This window comes from Cavia porcellus, unplaced genomic scaffold, assembly GCF_034190915.1.
Source record: "Cavia porcellus strain 051 isolate PalLab524CR breed Dunkin Hartley unplaced genomic scaffold, mCavPor4.1 scaffold_1, whole genome shotgun sequence".
Taxonomy (NCBI): domain Eukaryota; kingdom Metazoa; phylum Chordata; class Mammalia; order Rodentia; family Caviidae; genus Cavia; species Cavia porcellus.
The window spans coordinates 164,794,787-164,811,955 of record NW_026947484.1 but is presented as its reverse complement, the minus strand read 5'-3'; the positions used below and the strand labels follow the sequence as shown (position 1 = coordinate 164,811,955).

Below are 17,169 nucleotides of genomic sequence, written 5' to 3'. Positions count from 1 at the left end.
AATGCCAAAATTTAACGAGAGAAAGTTTAAAAACTTTTCATTTTAAATTCCTTTAACCCAATTGCAAAGTACATTATGGGTTTCTAGAATTAATCATATTTTCCTTCTTTCCATGCCAACCATCTGTATGTAACTTAAGCTGTAGTTTCGATTTAGAGAATGGATCAGTAAAAAGAAAACAAGAAGTCAAATTAAAGAATAAAATGAAGAGACCGGGGATTTAGCTCAGTGGCATAAGCGCCTGCCTTGCAAATGTGTGGTCGTGGGTTCGATCCCCAGCATAAAAAAAAAAAAAAAAAAAAAAAGAATAAAATGGAAAAGTAGAATATATTATTAATATAAATTTTTAAAATGTAAAATATAGATCAGTGAACTTAAGAAGCTTTGATATATCTCATTAAGTAAGCTACAAACTTATAAAGTGAAAATCAGCAAAATCTAGCCACAGGATCACAGACTGTGGACCACAGGGGTGTGACACTCATCACTGGATGAGTCCACAGGTGTGATGTTAGGTGCAGCCCGCTCAGAGGAGATGGCCCCTAGCATGTGGCCTCCCTTAATCTCTCTCTGCTGCTTGCTTGCCTCATCAATGAGCAGTTCTCCTCTGCTACGCCATGGAACTAGCCAACTACAGGCTGAAACCTCTAAATTGTGAGCCAAAATACAACTTTTCTCTGTTAAATTATGTGTGTTCGGTATTGTGTCTTGGCAATAAGAAAGTAGCTAAAACACATATAATATTAAAATATTATTTAATTAAGTGGCTAAGTGAAGTATAACTTTTATATTAATGTAACCTTTCCTAGTTACCTAATAAAAACCCAATACCCAAGAACATCTAATAAGAACTGGTCAGAAGCGGGTCCATTTTTCTTCCCTTTGGCTCGCCTAAAGAGTTGCAACTTAGAAATGGAGGCGGAGGATTTAAGTGGCAGAGAATTGACAATTGATTCCATAATGAACAAAGTGAGAGATATTAAAAATAAATTTAAAAACGAAGATCTCACTGATGAGCTAAGCTTGAATAAAGTCTCTGCTGATACGACAGATAACTCGGGAACTGTTAATCAAATTATGATGCTGGCGAACAACCCAGAGGACTGGTTGAATTTCTTAATCAAACTAGAGAAAAACAGTACCCCCCTAAATGATGCTCTTTTAAGTAAATTAATTGGTCGTTACAGTCAAGCAATTGAAGCACTTCCTCCAGATAAATATGGCCAAAATGAGAGCTTTGCTCAAATTCAAGTAAGATTTGCTGAATTAAAAGCTATTCAAGAGCCACATGATGCACGTGACTACTTTCAAATGGCCAGAGCAAACTGCAAGAAATTTGCTTTTGTGCATATATCTTTTGCACAATTTGAACTCAAGGTAATTTCAAAAAAAGTAAACAACTTCTCCAGAAAGCTGTGGATAGTGGAGCAGTACCACTAGAAATGCTGGAAATTGCGCTGCGTAATTTAAACCTCCAAAAAAGCAGCTGCTTTCAGAGGAGGAAAAGAAGAGTTTATCAGCCTCAGTAATATTAACTGCTCAAGAATCATTCTCCAGTTCGCTTGGACATTTGCAGAATAGAAGCGTCAGTTGTGATTCTAGAGGGCCAGCCACTAAAGCCAGATTTTTATATGGGGAGAATGTGCCTCCACAAGATGCAGAAGTAGTTCATGGAAATCCCTTGAAACAAGCTAACAAAACTTGCCCATTTGGAAGAGTCCCAGTTAACCTTCTAAATAGTCCAGATTATCAAATGAAGACAGATGAGTCAGTTATGCCAAGTTTTACAAAGAGGCAGATCTCTAGATCAGAATATCAAGATTTGATTATCCCTGCATCTAAACCAAGTGGAAATAATTCCTCTGAATTAAGAAATTTAAAGTCTGTTCAAAATACCCATTCTATGGAATCTCTGGTATCAGATGAAAAGAGTTTTGAACTTAATACTGATTCAGTAACTCTGAAGAATAAAACTGAATCAAGTCTTCTAACTAAATTAGAAGAAACTAAGGAGTATCAAGAACCAAAGGTTCCAGAAAGCACCCCGAAACAATGGCAATCTAAAAGACAGACTGCGTGAACCAGAATCCTGCTGTACTTTCAAATCAGCGACATATTCCAGACATAACTCCAAGGTTAATACAGAGCAGAAACACACCACTGTTGAGCAACCTGTCTTGTCAGTTTCAAAGCAGTCACCACCCTTATCAATGCCTAAATGGATTGATCCAAAATCTATTTGTCAGACACCAAGTAGCAATACCCTGCATGATTACATGAACTGTTTTAGAACTCCAGTTGTCAAGAACAGCTTTCTCCCAGTGTGTCCATCATCAACCCCTTACAGCCGATTCACCTGCCTCCAGCAGCAGCAGCAAGTTCCTGTCACTCCTCTGCAGAACCTACAGATTACAGGATCTTCAAATGAATGCATTTCAGTTAAAGGAAGAATTTATTCCATACTAAAGCAGATAGGCAGTGGAGGTTCAAGTAAGGTATTTCAGGTCTTGAATGAAAAGAAACAAATATATGCTATAAAATATGTGAACTTAGAAGAAGCAGATAACCAAACTATTGAAAGTTATCGGAATGAAATAGCTTACTTGAATAAACTACAACAACACAGTGATAAGATCATCCGACTTTATGATTATGAACTTACAGATAACTATATCTACATGGTAATGGAATGTGGAAATATTGATCTTAATAGTTGGCTTAAGAAAAAAAAGTCCATCAATCCATGGGAATGCAAGAGTTACTGGAAGAATATGTTGGAGGCAGTACACATAATCCATCAACATGGCATTGTTCATAGTGATCTGAAACCGGCTAACTTCCTAATAGTTGATGGAATGCTAAAGCTAATTGATTTTGGCATCGCAAACCAAATGCAGCCTGATACAACAAGCATTGTTAAAGATTCTCAGGTTGGCACAGTTAATTATATGCCACCAGAAGCAATCAAAGATATGTCTTCCTCAAGAGAAAATGGGAAATCCAAGTCCAAGATAAGCCCCAAAAGTGATGTTTGGTCCTTAGGATGCATTTTGTACTATATGACGTACGGAAAAACACCATTTCAGCATATAATTAATCAGATCTCTAAGTTACATGCCATCATTGACCCTAATCATGAAATCGAATTTCCTGATATTCCAGAGAAAGATCTTCAAGATGTATTAAAGTGTTGTTTAATAAGGGACCCTAAACAGAGGATATCTATTCCTGAGCTCCTGGCACATCCGTATGTTCAAATTCAAACTTATCCAGGTAACCAAATGGCTAAGGGAACCACTGATGAAATGAAACATGTTTTGGGTCAATTGGTTGGTCTGAATTCTCCTAACTCCATTTTAAAAGTTGCTAAAACTTTATATGCACGCTATAGTAGTGATGAAAGTCATATTCTTCATCATCCAAGACTTTTGAAAAAAAATGGGAAAAAAAATGATACACAGATACTCCAAAACTGTCAAATAACTATAAGTATATATGAGACTGTTATCAGCAAAAAAAAAAAGACAATAATTATCCTCAAAAGAAAACTGTAAAAATAACCACTAGTGGTAGTGTATGTATTAAGCTGTAGAATTGTTTTCTCTGTTTTATGTTTTCCTGTAAAGCTAATCTGTTTGTTAGCATGCACACTTTGAAGAGTGGGTGGGCAGTATATTTTGAAGAACTGTGTAAATAAAGCTTTATAGCATAAAGTAACATCAAAAAAAAAAAAAAAAAGAACTGATCAGAAAACAATTATTGTTCACATTTCAACATGACAGAGTCAAAACCAGAGGAAAATTTTGGTTAGAACAAAACAATTATATTACCAGAAGATGGCATAGTTCTTGCAATCAATCAATTCATGAAATAATCTATTTTATAAGCATCACTCACATTCCACCTTGCTAAAGCTATTAAATAACTTCATGTTAATATCTAATATCTAATATCTAATCACTAATAACTTCATGTTAATATCATAGCATAAACACAAAATAAAACAAAGTATTCTTTTCTGAGAAAACTAAAACAGAGGCTCAATATACTCAATATACTGTATTTCACTAAAAATAAGAGTTAACCAGAAAATAGGCTCTAGCATGACTTTTCAAAATACTCATAATACCCTAAAATAAGCCCCAGTTAAAATTGTCAACCAGACACATTCAGTATGTCTGTTGCAGCATACAACAGATGATAATGCACAGGTATAAACACTGACATTACTACTTTAAAAAGCTATAATTAGGTATTTGTAAGTAAAAGCAGGTGCCTTGAGGTGAGAGTTAAATGCCTGTGTAAGCGGATGAACCTGACTTCCTGCCAAATGGCCAACCAGAGCACAGTCATGACACATGGACAGCGTGTGCACGTGACAATAGACAGATGTGGCCACGTCTAACGTGAGTCTTCATAATCCAATGCATCGTGGGCTGCACTGATGCACTATAAGCAGGCCACGTGGACAAGAAGAGCTCCTTTAAGATGAGCTCTGTTGTGGGATCTGAGAGCTGGGACCAATGGTTCTACAGAAAACAGCTATAAGAAATTCAGGTAGCAATTCAGACTTTCAGTCATAACGTTGCTCCAAAAGATGATATCACTGAATCTAAACCAAGCAGATCTTTGTATATAAATAAATGTAGATTGTCGTACATGAAAAAAACAAGACAACCCCTGAAAATAAGCCCTATCACATCTTTTGGAAAAAAAAATTAATGTAAGACCTGGTCTTTTTTTTAAGACCTGTTCTTATTTTGAGAAAATATGGTAGTAGCATGAAAGGATACAGAAGTAGTACCTTGTTCTTCCACAGAAAATTTCAAATGTGTAACTCTGACCTCAACCCCACTACAACACTAGGAGCGTAAGCACTATTCAAGCCATGAGCTGGCAGTGGACACTGCTGGGTCATCAGCGTCCAATATAATGCCTGATATATTTGGGATGCTTGAGAAGCATGTGTATTTTCTGTCCCTTTAGCAATTTTTGCTAAATTACAAAAGAGCTGTCTGGCTTCATCTATGGCTATTTCACTTCAGCCACTTCGACTCTGCCACTAAGCCATCTGCTCAGTTAACACTTTTTTTCACTGAGCATAACTTTAATTTCCAGAGGTAACATTGATTTTTGTATGGACATAATATATATATAACCAATATATAAACGTATTCATTATACTCTAGATTCTAATTTGGGCTCTACTGATTGTCCCTCAATTGTTAGTTCTTTTACTTGTAGATTGGTAATTCTCTTCAAGTGTACTGGCTTTCTTCAAACACTGCACTTGGAAAAAAAGTGCAATTCTGTGCTCAGTGTTCCTTTCTGAGTTTGTAATCCCTCATCCACCATGAACTGCTAACCCCATCCCAGATCCAGGGGTTGTGGGGAAAGGACAGGTCAGGTCTGCCAGCAGCTACTTCTACATGAGGGCTTCTTCTGTTCCAGGCTTTGTCCACCCTGGACACCTCCCTATCCACTGAAGCCTCTGGAATTAATACTCCCAAAAGGAGACAGTGTCCCCTAAAAGGGGACAGGTATCTCTGAGGTTTGCATTGTTGTGCACACATGACTTGGGGTCTCAGTCACCAAACGCCCAATGTCTGTCCTAGGTCCCTCTTCCAGCGCCTGCAATCTTCTAAGCTTTTAAAACTCTACTGAAACCTCTGCATGTGTCTCCTCCCTAGATCAGTCTGTACTAACCCTCTCCTAAGTTTCATACCTCTATCTTCCATCTTTCAGACATTTTGAACTAGTCCACCAAAAGTATCCCTTTTGTTGTCCACTTACCTGTTCAGATAACTAACGTTCGGTATAACACAAAAATACAAATTTTAGAACCTGATGCCTCTACACTGTAATACTGGCACCTCACTTTTTAGTTTGTAGGACACGCAAGAAGTTACTTAACTACTCTGCATCTGAGCTACCTTATCTGTTAGAACTCTTAATGGGATGAGTCTCAAGTCCCCGATAAAATACCCAGCATGTAATTCAGTACCGCAAAATGTTCTCTTTTACTCTTTTGCCCAAAACATGGTTAGCAAACCCATAATTAGACGATTCCGTAATTCTGTGGCTATTTTACAATTATCTCTTTATAAATATTTTCGATTACAGATTTCCAACACATGCAGAGAAGCAATGACTCAAATTAACAGAGAAAGTTTTCTTCAGTAATGCATAAAGTCTGACTATTAGAACACTTAGCAAAGTTCTAAGTCAATAAAAACAGTTCCTCTATATAAAGAATAGCACACTGTGCTTTTATTAGGTCACAATAACAATAAAAAACATGTCAGCACTACCCTCCACGATAATCCTTAGCAGGCATTTAATGGGACCCACACCATGCTGGGACCTAGAGCGCTGGGAAACCAAGCAACCCCCCCCCACACACACACCTGTTTTGTTTTGTTTGAACTTCAATATATATGAAAATATGGACAGCTGTTTTGAAGAGATCAAGAGACTACAACAGCCACTAGAGACTTCCCTATTGTCTGGTTTTGAAGTCCTAAAACGCCTTCTTCATTCTGTTCAGATCAGGTTTTTTTTTTGGTCTTTTTTCTTTTTATTGGTACCAGGGATCGAACTCATGACTGCCTGCTTGTAAGGCAGGCGCTTATGCCACCGAGCTAAATCCCCAGCCCCTCAGATCAGTTTTATACTACGTTGTTTTGTAGGAATTCTCTGTATGCAAAGACATGGACAACTATTTGGAAGAAAATAAGAGACAATATGATAGAGAGTGAAGATCTCAGGTCATCTAGCTTTGAAATTTGTATCTCTTACATTGCTTTCTTATGTCCGATTTTGTTCTGTTTTGTTGTGTTTAATTTTACCCCCTTTAAAATAAAAATAAAAAATGTTTTAAAAAAACAGAATAATCCTTAGCACAATTATGTTCAATGAAATGAGACAATCACAAAAGCAAAATAAGCAACGAATAGGTCATGTTTTCTAGTACTGTTGGGCATACAGTACTTCACTGGTGAGGACTGTAACGTAATAGCAGAATATTCCACTACTTGTTCTTACATGTATCCTTCAGAAAATTAAAATAAGCCTTTCAGTATGAAGACCCTTCTTCACTATGCACATTAACAAGGGAAAAAGAATTGTATTTTATGTCTTATTCTGACTTGTTATTTCAAACATAGTCCACTTAAAAAATAAACTATGTAGTAAAACAAAATAGCACTTTTATAAATATTTACTTGATTGGACATTAAGATCAAGGACCTATAAGTATTTGTATAGTTAATAAAAAGCAGAAAACCTTCAAATAGCAGAATTGGGAAAGTGGGCTCTTGATGTTTCACTAAACTGAAATCATTTTAAAAAAAAACAAATTTTTCATCAGTATCTAGCCATGACTTCCTAAAAAACAGGACTATAAAAGCATTATTCTATGTTAGTTCTTTATGACTTATGATAATAATAACTCATACTATTACACAAACCTAATACTTTATAAGGAAAATAAGCAGGTGTAATTATGGAACACCAAAGAATATAATATCTATGTATTTTATTTAAATAAATTTTCAAGTCTCATTATTATCAATCTACTTTAATCCATTTACAAACACTAGCCAGTATTTTTAAGGCTTAAACATACAACTTACTTTCTGATCACAATTGCCCAGTCTTCTGTATAACTTCTTATACAATCTCTAACATGTGGATCCATTTCACTATTTTAAAAAAGAAAACGTATTTTTAATTTAGATAGTAAAACAATGATGTTTGCAAATTTGGTTGCTATACTACTGTTTATTCTTGTAACAGGAAAGGAGACCACTGCAAGAACAGAGTCTAGATAAAGTAATGGAAGCTAGTCTTTCTAACATCACCCAAACACGAAAGAGGTAATGTCTCTTTACCTTTCCTCGGGCACAGCTGAAACAAGGGTTCTGCATTCCCTAGGACTATAGACAACTTCGATATCATCTGGAGGAAATTCAACCAAATCCCTCAAAGGCCCAGAATCCACAGCTAAAGGATGAGTAATGAGGTAATCTTCCAGATCTACTGGATCCACTGCTTCCGTAAGGGGCACCTGCATAAAGAGGAGAGAATAAAGGACAGAAAGGAAGATGTGAGCATAGGAATTGTAAAACTGTAAGAAAAAAAGTTTAATATCATAGGCATTTAATCATATCCTTCTAAAATTTCTGAAGATACTCATCCAGCTCAACCACTGTGCTAAAGAAGCCATAAAATGTTGGCCCTTCTGGACTGGGCTGCCTGGGGTGAGTGTCCCCGCAACATCCCGAGCCCCTGGGAGGGAGTTTAAGATACCTCACATAACAGCAAATTGGGGAGGGCAGCAAAAGCCCAGTCAGCACGCTTTGGAAAGACCCTAAGCAACACAGAGAGTACCAGAGACCCCCCCGGACACACCCCATCTGAAAGAAACCAGAAACATGACAAGAGACAGAAATTAAAAAAAAAAACCTCCAGCCACTGACCTTGGAAAAATAAGCCAGGAGAGGTAAATACAGAAGAGAACCAGTGCAGTAATCATGCAATATTAGATACAGTGTCAGCGGACATAAAGAAATACCTTCATGACCTTATCAACAAATTTAAAACTGTACTTCTGATCCAAGTGAGACAAGATATAAAAAGATTAATTAAAGAAATGATAAGCTCCTCACAAGAGAACACAGATGGAAGAACTGAGGAAATCAGCAAAGGAAGAGAAACCTTTGATGAAGAATATAAACAAAATCTAGAATACATGAAACAGATCCAAAGAGATTACCAGGAAACTAAAAACTCCACTAAAAGCTGGCAAAATGCCTTGACAGAAACTAAAGTTACTTTTTGAAACTTGAAGAGAGATTTATGGTGTGTGATTGTGAAACAAAAGATCTCTTAAAAGTAACAAGGAACCAGGAAGAAACAATTCAAAGACTAGAAGACCACAAGAGGATTTATAATTTAAGAATAAAAAACATGAGTGAAAAAGCAAGAGTAACTACAAAAGAACTACAAAGACTATTCACAAATATAATTACGGAAAACTTCCTAAGCATAGGAAAAAGAAATGATATCCAGATAAATGAGGCATACAGAACTCCAGCCACCTACAACCAAAACAGATCTACACCCAGACATATAATAATCAAGATTCCAGAAATCCACCACAAGAACAGACTATTAAAAGCAGCCAGAGAAAAGAAGCAGATCACCTACAAAGGACAAATCATCAAAATAACGACAGACTTATCAACACAAAATCTTAAATCAAGATGAGCTGGGGGGAAATAGTACAAGCCCTGAAAGAAAATAACCTCCAACCAAGACTGATGTACCCAAAAAACTCTCTCTCAAAATTAATGGAGAAACGAGATATTTCCAAGACAAGGAGGAATTGTGGGAGTTCATGGTCACCTACCCAATCCTATAAAAAATACTGAAGGACATTCCAGAGAGAGGAAAAAATACCAGGATTCCAGCAACAATGACAGAGAGGCCTCAATGAACGGGGCAGACAGTGGAATGAAGGAGTAAAGTGGACAAATAATAGCAGAAAAATCAAATAGCAGAAATGAGGCAAAGACAGTAAGCTAAATCTTTAATATAGATAGCCCTGATACACTAACAAAAAAAAGAAACACAGGCAGAATAGATTAGGAGGCAGGATCCATCAAGATGCTCTGAAAAGGAAATACATTCAACCTGAAAAAAAGTTAATAAACTGAGAGTCAAAGATAAGAAAACAATGCCAAATGTGACAGGAAACCAGAGAGAAATAGGGACAACTTGTCCAGCAGCCACAGATAGATTGGAAAGCTATGTCACTTTTGGGCAGTGTAGAACTATACAGCTGGAAGGAAAGAAAACTTTGTGACTTTAGTAAGTAAAGGAGTACAGCTCAAGATCAAGCTCAAGGGTAAAAAGGTTTAGCAACACTCAGATAGATAACAGGTTGGCCCCCTAATCTAAAAACTAAAAGAGCTAGTGGGACCCAAAATATACAAAGCACCCTGAGAAAGGGAAAAGGGAGAAATTGTCTAAAAAAGGAAGGCAGAGGACATTGTTAATAGTGTATCAGGATTTAAAAGTCACAGTAGTCTTATCGTGCTGTTGAGTTTGACTACATTTTGTTCTGGTCTGTCTACTCATATTAGATTTGAGGACCAGACAGCTAACCCAAAAACAGCAGGTTATACCACAGTAACTATCCTTAATTTCCTATTAACTTACACTGAAACCCTGTATTACTTACATTGTCTTACTATGACTGATCTTATTTGAAGATGGTTTATTAGACTGCTGTCTAGCCTTGCTTTTATTCAAATTTGGTATACTTGATAGTATCAAGTCTAAGAGTAGAGGCAACTACTCTGAAGGTGACAAGATGTAAAAGATATCTATTCTAGTTAATAACTGCTTTCAAGTCCTACAGTGTCTTCAAAGTTGTGTTTTTATTAAAATAACGTATGTTATGTTCAATTATGCCTGACGATGTAGACAATTCTATTGAAAACAACAAGAGAAAGCACAGTAACTACTGTAGATCACCTAATATTGTGGTCCTATATGTCTTTTTCATTTCATGTTTTTCTAGGAATTTATTTTGTTGTCTTGTTTTGATCTGCTTTTCCCTATAATACAGAAAGGATAGATATACATGTAGAGATTCACACATGGGAAGAATTTCTAAACTATTTATGGAAACAGATTCTATAATACACGATGTAATGAACAGATACTCTGAAGAGACACTAAGAAACCCAATGCTAATTCTGTAGCATTATGATATAAAATCCAGCAATACTATTATTCACTGTTCAGAGTGATATTAGTCTAGTCTCTTATGTTCAATTTCAGCATACGTAAAGATAAAGACAGCTACTATGAAAAGACTGAGAAACATTATGGTAGCCATTATTGACTTCCTCAAAATCAGGTCTTGAAAACCTAAAAAGCCTTCATCATCCTGTAATGATTTGATTAGTTCTATAATGTTCAGTATATATTCAATGTGTGTGAAGATGGGGACAACTAATTGGAAGAAAACTAGAGACAATATGATAGACAGTGAAGATCTCCAGTGGACTTGCTTTGAAATCTGTGTTTCTTTAAATTGTTTCCTTATAAACTGTTTTGTTTTGTTTAATCTTACCCTCTTTAAGATAAACAAGTGTGTAGACTGATAAACATACTACTAAGTACTAGTTGGATCGTTGAGAACGGTTTGCAGTGTCATTATTTGAGTATCACTCTGTATGCTTTAATTCTATAACTCAAGCAACTATTGTTAAGATGATGGTATGTAACTTATTGACTGGTGATTTCTTACTGTTTATTTTTCTGAAATTCTGTACTGTTTCTACCCTTTTTTTTTCCTGGTTTTTTGTTTTTTCTTTCTCTTTAAATTTAAAAAAAAAAAAAATGTTGACCTTATACTACTGCTTGGTGCTTTTGGTCACTCTCTTTAACTTTCTTGCTTAGACTCTATCGTAATGCTCACACATAAAAAAATTGTAATTAACGGTTTTTGTTATATTTTACAGTTTTTGAAGTACTCATTCAAATTTTTTTTTATACCTTTGGAATATTTTATTGCCAGGTTCTAAATAGTGATTAATTTTATTTCTTGTTATTGTTGTATCGTAGTAAAAATGTATAACCAGATCTTGTAGGCTAAACAATCATGCTCCAAATATTCTTCATACTCAATCATGAGCCCTTGCTAATGTGCACGGAAAATAAAGTAAAACAAGAGTCTTAACCACGTGGGTGGATCATCTGACTGGGTCCATATATCCATATCCATATCAGGAACACAGAGGGAGGTTCAAGCCACAGAAATACAGAAGCCGCCAAGTGAAAATGGAGCAGAAAGAAATGTGAAGATCCAAGCCTTAGAGATGTAAGTGACAGGGCCAAAAGTCAAGGAATGGCAGACACCAGAGACCCCGAAAGAGGCATAGCACCAGACCTTCCCCAGAGCTGCTGAGGGGCACAGGCCCACTGCAACTGTGACTCCAGTCCCATGACACTGATGTCAGACTTAGGGTCTTCGCAGTGAGGGAGAATCACTTTATTGTTTTAAGCCACTCAAAAGGTGGTAACACATCACAGCAGCCACAGAAAACCAACACACAGACCCAGAAAACTTACAAATAAATACCTACTAGCAATAATGACATTTGTGGCATTGCATCAAGGGTGAAAATATACTAGAACAGCTTGTCTAATTCAAGGCAAAAAGGAATTTGGGCAAAACTATAAAGGACATGTAATAGACATGTGGTTATACACAAGTGAAAAACAAGAACATGATTTTAAGATGTTCATTTGGAATCAAATCTGTGGATTTCAGTATGTACTCAGCAGGTGGTGCCTTAATCAATGCATCTTTGAACTACACAACTATAACATAAATGTAACTTTAAACATATTAAAGATATTAAGTAAAATAATGAATGTCTAGCACATCATAAACACTCAAGAGATGGTAACTAAGTATGTTGTCTCATTTAAACTCTCCCCAAAGCCTGTAAATCAGAGATAATTACTATTTTATTTCTAACAAGTAAGTATATTTGTACTCAAAGAAGTTAAGCAACTTCTAAAAATAAAATAGCCACAAAATGGTGGAGCACAATTTGAAACTCAGTTGTTCAGCTTCAAAATTCATATACCTTTCTCTCAAAGCACTCTATCCCTCCTACCCATGCCACACTATGATGGTGTTCTTAACAGTGAGGGGAAAGCCATGCAACAGAAACAGCTAAATCCTTTCAGTTATAGATATCTGTACGAACAAAAAGAACCTGACACAAGGGGCTGGGGATTTAGCTCAGCGGCATAAGCACCTGCCTTGTAAGCAGGCAGTCATGAGTTTGATCCCCGGTACCAATAAAAAGGAAAAAGACAAAAAAAAAAAAAAAAAAAAAAGATCCTGACACATACTAACACAGCTCACAGACATAAAAAGAAATGCTTAACTTAGAAACTGCTAGAAGAAGCACAGAGGAATGTCTTACAATTGCAGAGCTTGCAAAGAGTTTTTAGACATAACACAGAAATGAACAACCATTGAAGAAAAATCTAATACATCAAGGACAATGTTAAAAATATATATAAATGAGGAACACTAAGAAAATATTTACAAGACCTACTTGACAAAACCGCTACCTAAAACATAAATAAGTCTCAAATCTCAACGGTAAAAAGACAAACCATACCCTCAGTGAATGAAAAAAAATGCAACCAAAGAGATGCTGCACAAAGGAAAATGTAAAAATGGCCAGCAAGAGGATGAAGAAGTACTCCGCTGCCACCACCAGAAAGACGCAGTAGGCAGGGCGCGGTGGCACACACCTGTCACCCCGGCACTAGGGAGGCTGAGGCAGGAGGATCATTGCAAGTTCGAGACCACCCTGGGCTACAAAATGAGCAGAAGGCCAACCTGAACTGCATAGTGAGACCCTGTCTCAAAAAGAGAAAAAAAGAAAGAGCGAGAGAGAGAAAGAAAAGAGATGCAGTAGACACATCTGTTCTACTCTTCCTACTAAGTACAACGGATGGTCCTGGAGAGTCGCTTCAGGCAAACAGAAGGCTCTAAACATGAAAATCAGGCTCGTGGCTGGGTCCTCAGAACCTAAGGAACAGCACAACCAGGGGTTACCTCAAACTTCTCTCTGCCTTAATATTCCAGACTTGCAGCCAGAGAACTCCTCAACCCGATCCATAACCCTGGCAGGCAAGTGCTCTACTCCAGCCAAGCTTGGCACGAAAAATTGTGGCAAAGGCCAAGGGGGAGCTAGGCTTCTACCCAACCAAAAACAGACCAAGACACTTAGCTCTCCCTACCAGGACAGGATCAGAAGGTCCGACAGGCCGCTGGGACTGCCATACCTACTGTGCGGTGAGCGACACCAAAAAGGATGAGTAGAAAATCTAGTCATCTAAACCATAGGACAAGCGCTAAAGGACTTTCTTTTGGAGGTGATAAAAGCATTCTAAAGTGACTAAGGTAATAGCTGCACATATGGGTGAATGAACTAAATTCCATGGAACTATATTCCCCAAAATGGTGAATCGCACACATATGGATTATATCCCAAGAAGTCCATTTTTTAAAAAGTTGAAATAAAATCTAACCAGTTAACAAGAAACAAAGAAAACAGACAAGTCTACAAGAAAGCACATATAAATCTATAAGACAATCGATTCTTCCTTCCAAATAAACTGATCCAGGGCCAGGGATATAGCTCAGTGGCACAGCACCTGCCTGGCAAGTGCAAGGTCCTGAGTTCAAGTCCTCGTACCAAAAAAACCCAAAAAACAAAAAAAGCAACTTATCCAATTTTCTTAACAAGTTGATGATGACATAAAAATAAAAGTTGGAAGAAACTGCTTTGCTAGGAAAGGATAAAAGAAAGAGGAAAGAAAGACAGAAAAGAACTCCAATGATCTGACATAATTCCCTCTGAGGAGACAAGCAAGGGACAACACACACTTTGTTACAGAGGATAAAAGTTACTGTTGCTTTGTGAAGTGTGGTGGCAATACTGCCATTAAATAAGAAAATGTCAATGTGAACTGGCTTGAAGATTCTCAATTAAACATTACTTTTTCAGAGAGACTATAACACACAAATTTAAGCCAACAAGCACTGACTACACTTCGAAGAAAGTTTATTGCAAAGAAATTTTGGGGATATAGACTGTGAGAAAATTAGGGCAAACGAATTCATGATTTTCTGTTTTAAATAAGAGAAATAACATGTTTGAATACTGACAGGAATGATCCAGTAAACGGGGTGAGGGGAGATGTTATAACAAAGAGAAGGGAGAATTACTGAAGGACTGCACTTGAAGAACCAGAGAAGCTGATTCCCCGCTGGGGAGAAGGAGAGGTGGAGTCAGAGAACCAGGGAACAAAAACTATACGAGGCAGCAACTAGAAGGGGACGCAGAAAACGCAGATTAAACATGAGCTACAGGTATTCATAATGACCAAACTAGACCTGGCTATGAAAATTTCCAGTAGCTGAGACATAATCAGGATGCAAGGTAACACTACCCAGAGGAGAGATGTTCAAGACATTGACAGCAATTTGGAAGGATCATCTCCATGTACACTGAACTCACTCAAAAATCTAAATATTCTAAAGTTTCTCCAAAACTCATATTAACGTTATTAAAAGGAAACTCCGCATTTTAAAATTTTAGTATTCAAAATTATAAGCATGCAAACTGTCATTTCCCTGGCATAGCATGTTAGTACCTTTTCATTGCTAAGTAGAGAATGTTTATAATACATTAATGCCTATTAATTTTATAAAATATTGGGCTTCGATACACATGTATGTATTTAAGTATATCCATCCATTGGCTGCCCATCTATCCTTTTTCCCTTTCCTTTATTCCCTTCTTCCTGGTAATATGATTCCTTTCTACTTGTATCTTTTTCAGGTTTAGCATACTAGAGAAAATGTGATACTTGTCTGAATTAACACGATGATCTCCAATTCGACTCTTCCTGCAAATAACATTCATTCTTCTTCACGGCCGAGTAATACCCCACTATGTATATACACATGTTCTCTACCCATTCATCCGGGGACGGCAGCTAGGCTAATTGGCTGATCCCACCCCTTGGCTACTGTGAATCACGCCACAGTAAACACGGGAAATGCGGGTGTCCCTATACCACATGGACTTCAATGCTGCTGATGTGTACCAAAAACAGTACAGCTGGATTACATGGTAGCTGTTCTGCTTTGTTTTGAGGAACCTCCCATCATTGCCTGGCCAGCCGCACCAATTTACATTCCCACCGCCCACAAGGCCACATGTCCCTCCCCTCCCTAGCCCCTCCTTGCCAGCAGTTACTGATCTGGTAATCATCTCATTGCCCTCCCTACTGGCGTAGGACAAAATCTCAGTGCAGATTTGATTTGCATCTCCCTAGGGGCTAAAGACCTTAAACATTTTTTTCAGGTACTTATTGACCTTTGAAATACTGTTTTTAAGAAGTGTTTGCTCAATTCATTTACTCAGTTACTGTTTGGGCTGATTGTTTTTTAAAGTCTGTACAACTATTTTTTTAGTTATTTTTATTAGCACATTAGTAAATAACAATTGCAATCACTGTGGAGAGCTGGTACATACAGCACATCTTAATTCTTGGTAAGTGCCCTTTCCCTCCTCTCCCCAGCCCCTCCATCTCTTGCTCCCTTTCCCATGAGCCAGTGTTCAGTCCCTGGAGTTCACTCTCTACACTCTTAATCCTCTGCTGAAACAGCTGCTGGCAAAGACGTCCTCTTATCCTGTAGGTTCTCTTACTCTGTTGTCCCCTTCCTTGCATCCCATATTTCATGGGAGGTGGTGTCATTTGTCGCTATTATTTCCTGTTCTACGGAGTCCTATTCAGGAAGTCTTTGCCTGTATCTACAGCTTCAACTGTTCGTCGTCCTATGTTTTCTTCCAGCAGATTCAGTATTTCAGGGCTTAGCCCTAGAGAGGGAGCCAGTTTCAACCTCCTTCATGTGGACACCCAGGTTTCTTGCACCATCTGTTTAGAGGCTACCTTTTCTCCATTTTTGGTTTCTCCTGAAGAGTCAGACAGCTGTGTTTGGGCTTGCTTCTGTGTCTTCCATTGTATTCCACGGTCTATGTTTGCTCATTTTTGTAGCAACACTATGCTGCTGCTTTTCCTACAGCTTTTAAGCACAATCTGAAACAGTTATCATGTATTTGATGCCTCTCACATTGCTCTTTGCTTAAACTGCCTTAGCTATTCTGAGTGCTTTGTGTTTCTATATGAACTTCAGAGTTACCCTCTCTAGTTGTGTGAATAATGTCACTGGAATTTTGATAGGCACAGTACTGAATCTGTGGCCTGTTTTTGGTAACATGTCCATTTTAACAACGGTAATTCCGTTGCTCTATGAACGTGGGCGTCTTTCCATCCGTTCATGTTTCATTCAATTTCTTTCCTCAGTGACCCAGAATTCTCACTGTAAAGGTCTTTTAACTTCACTGGCTGTTGGGTCCTGCTTTGTTTGTTTTCTTTTCTTTTTTGGAAGCTACTGTGATTGGAATTATTTTCCTGATTTTTTTCTGTTAGGTCATTATTGGTTATGGAAAAGCTATTGATTTTTTAAATGTTGATTTTTGTATCCTGGAA

The 17,169-nt window shown here is 37.4% G+C and overlaps 2 protein-coding genes across 13 annotated transcripts in view; one reads left to right on the top strand and one right to left on the bottom strand.

Annotated features, from left to right (window-relative positions):
* Dock7 (dedicator of cytokinesis 7) overlaps positions 1–17,169 on the bottom strand; it is a 187,927-nt gene that overhangs the window by 155,152 nt on the left and 15,606 nt on the right. For all 12 annotated transcript variants that reach the window (XM_063259552.1, XM_063259559.1, XM_063259570.1 and 9 more), the window contains exons 3-4: positions 7,893–8,068; positions 7,635–7,703 (exon numbers count right to left, since the gene is read on the bottom strand). In XM_063259552.1, the coding sequence (XP_063115622.1) occupies positions 7,635–7,703; positions 7,893–8,068 (245 nt within the window). The remainder of the gene's footprint in view (positions 1–7,634; positions 7,704–7,892; positions 8,069–17,169) is intronic.
* LOC101787206 (dual specificity protein kinase TTK-like) lies at positions 869–3,741 on the top strand. Its single transcript, XM_063259642.1, is given in 6 exon segments — positions 869–1,369; positions 1,372–1,473; positions 1,476–2,066; positions 2,069–2,128; positions 2,131–3,405; positions 3,408–3,741. Coding segments are annotated over 6 exon segments (2,532 nt in total). The 5' UTR covers positions 869–912; the 3' UTR covers positions 3,455–3,741.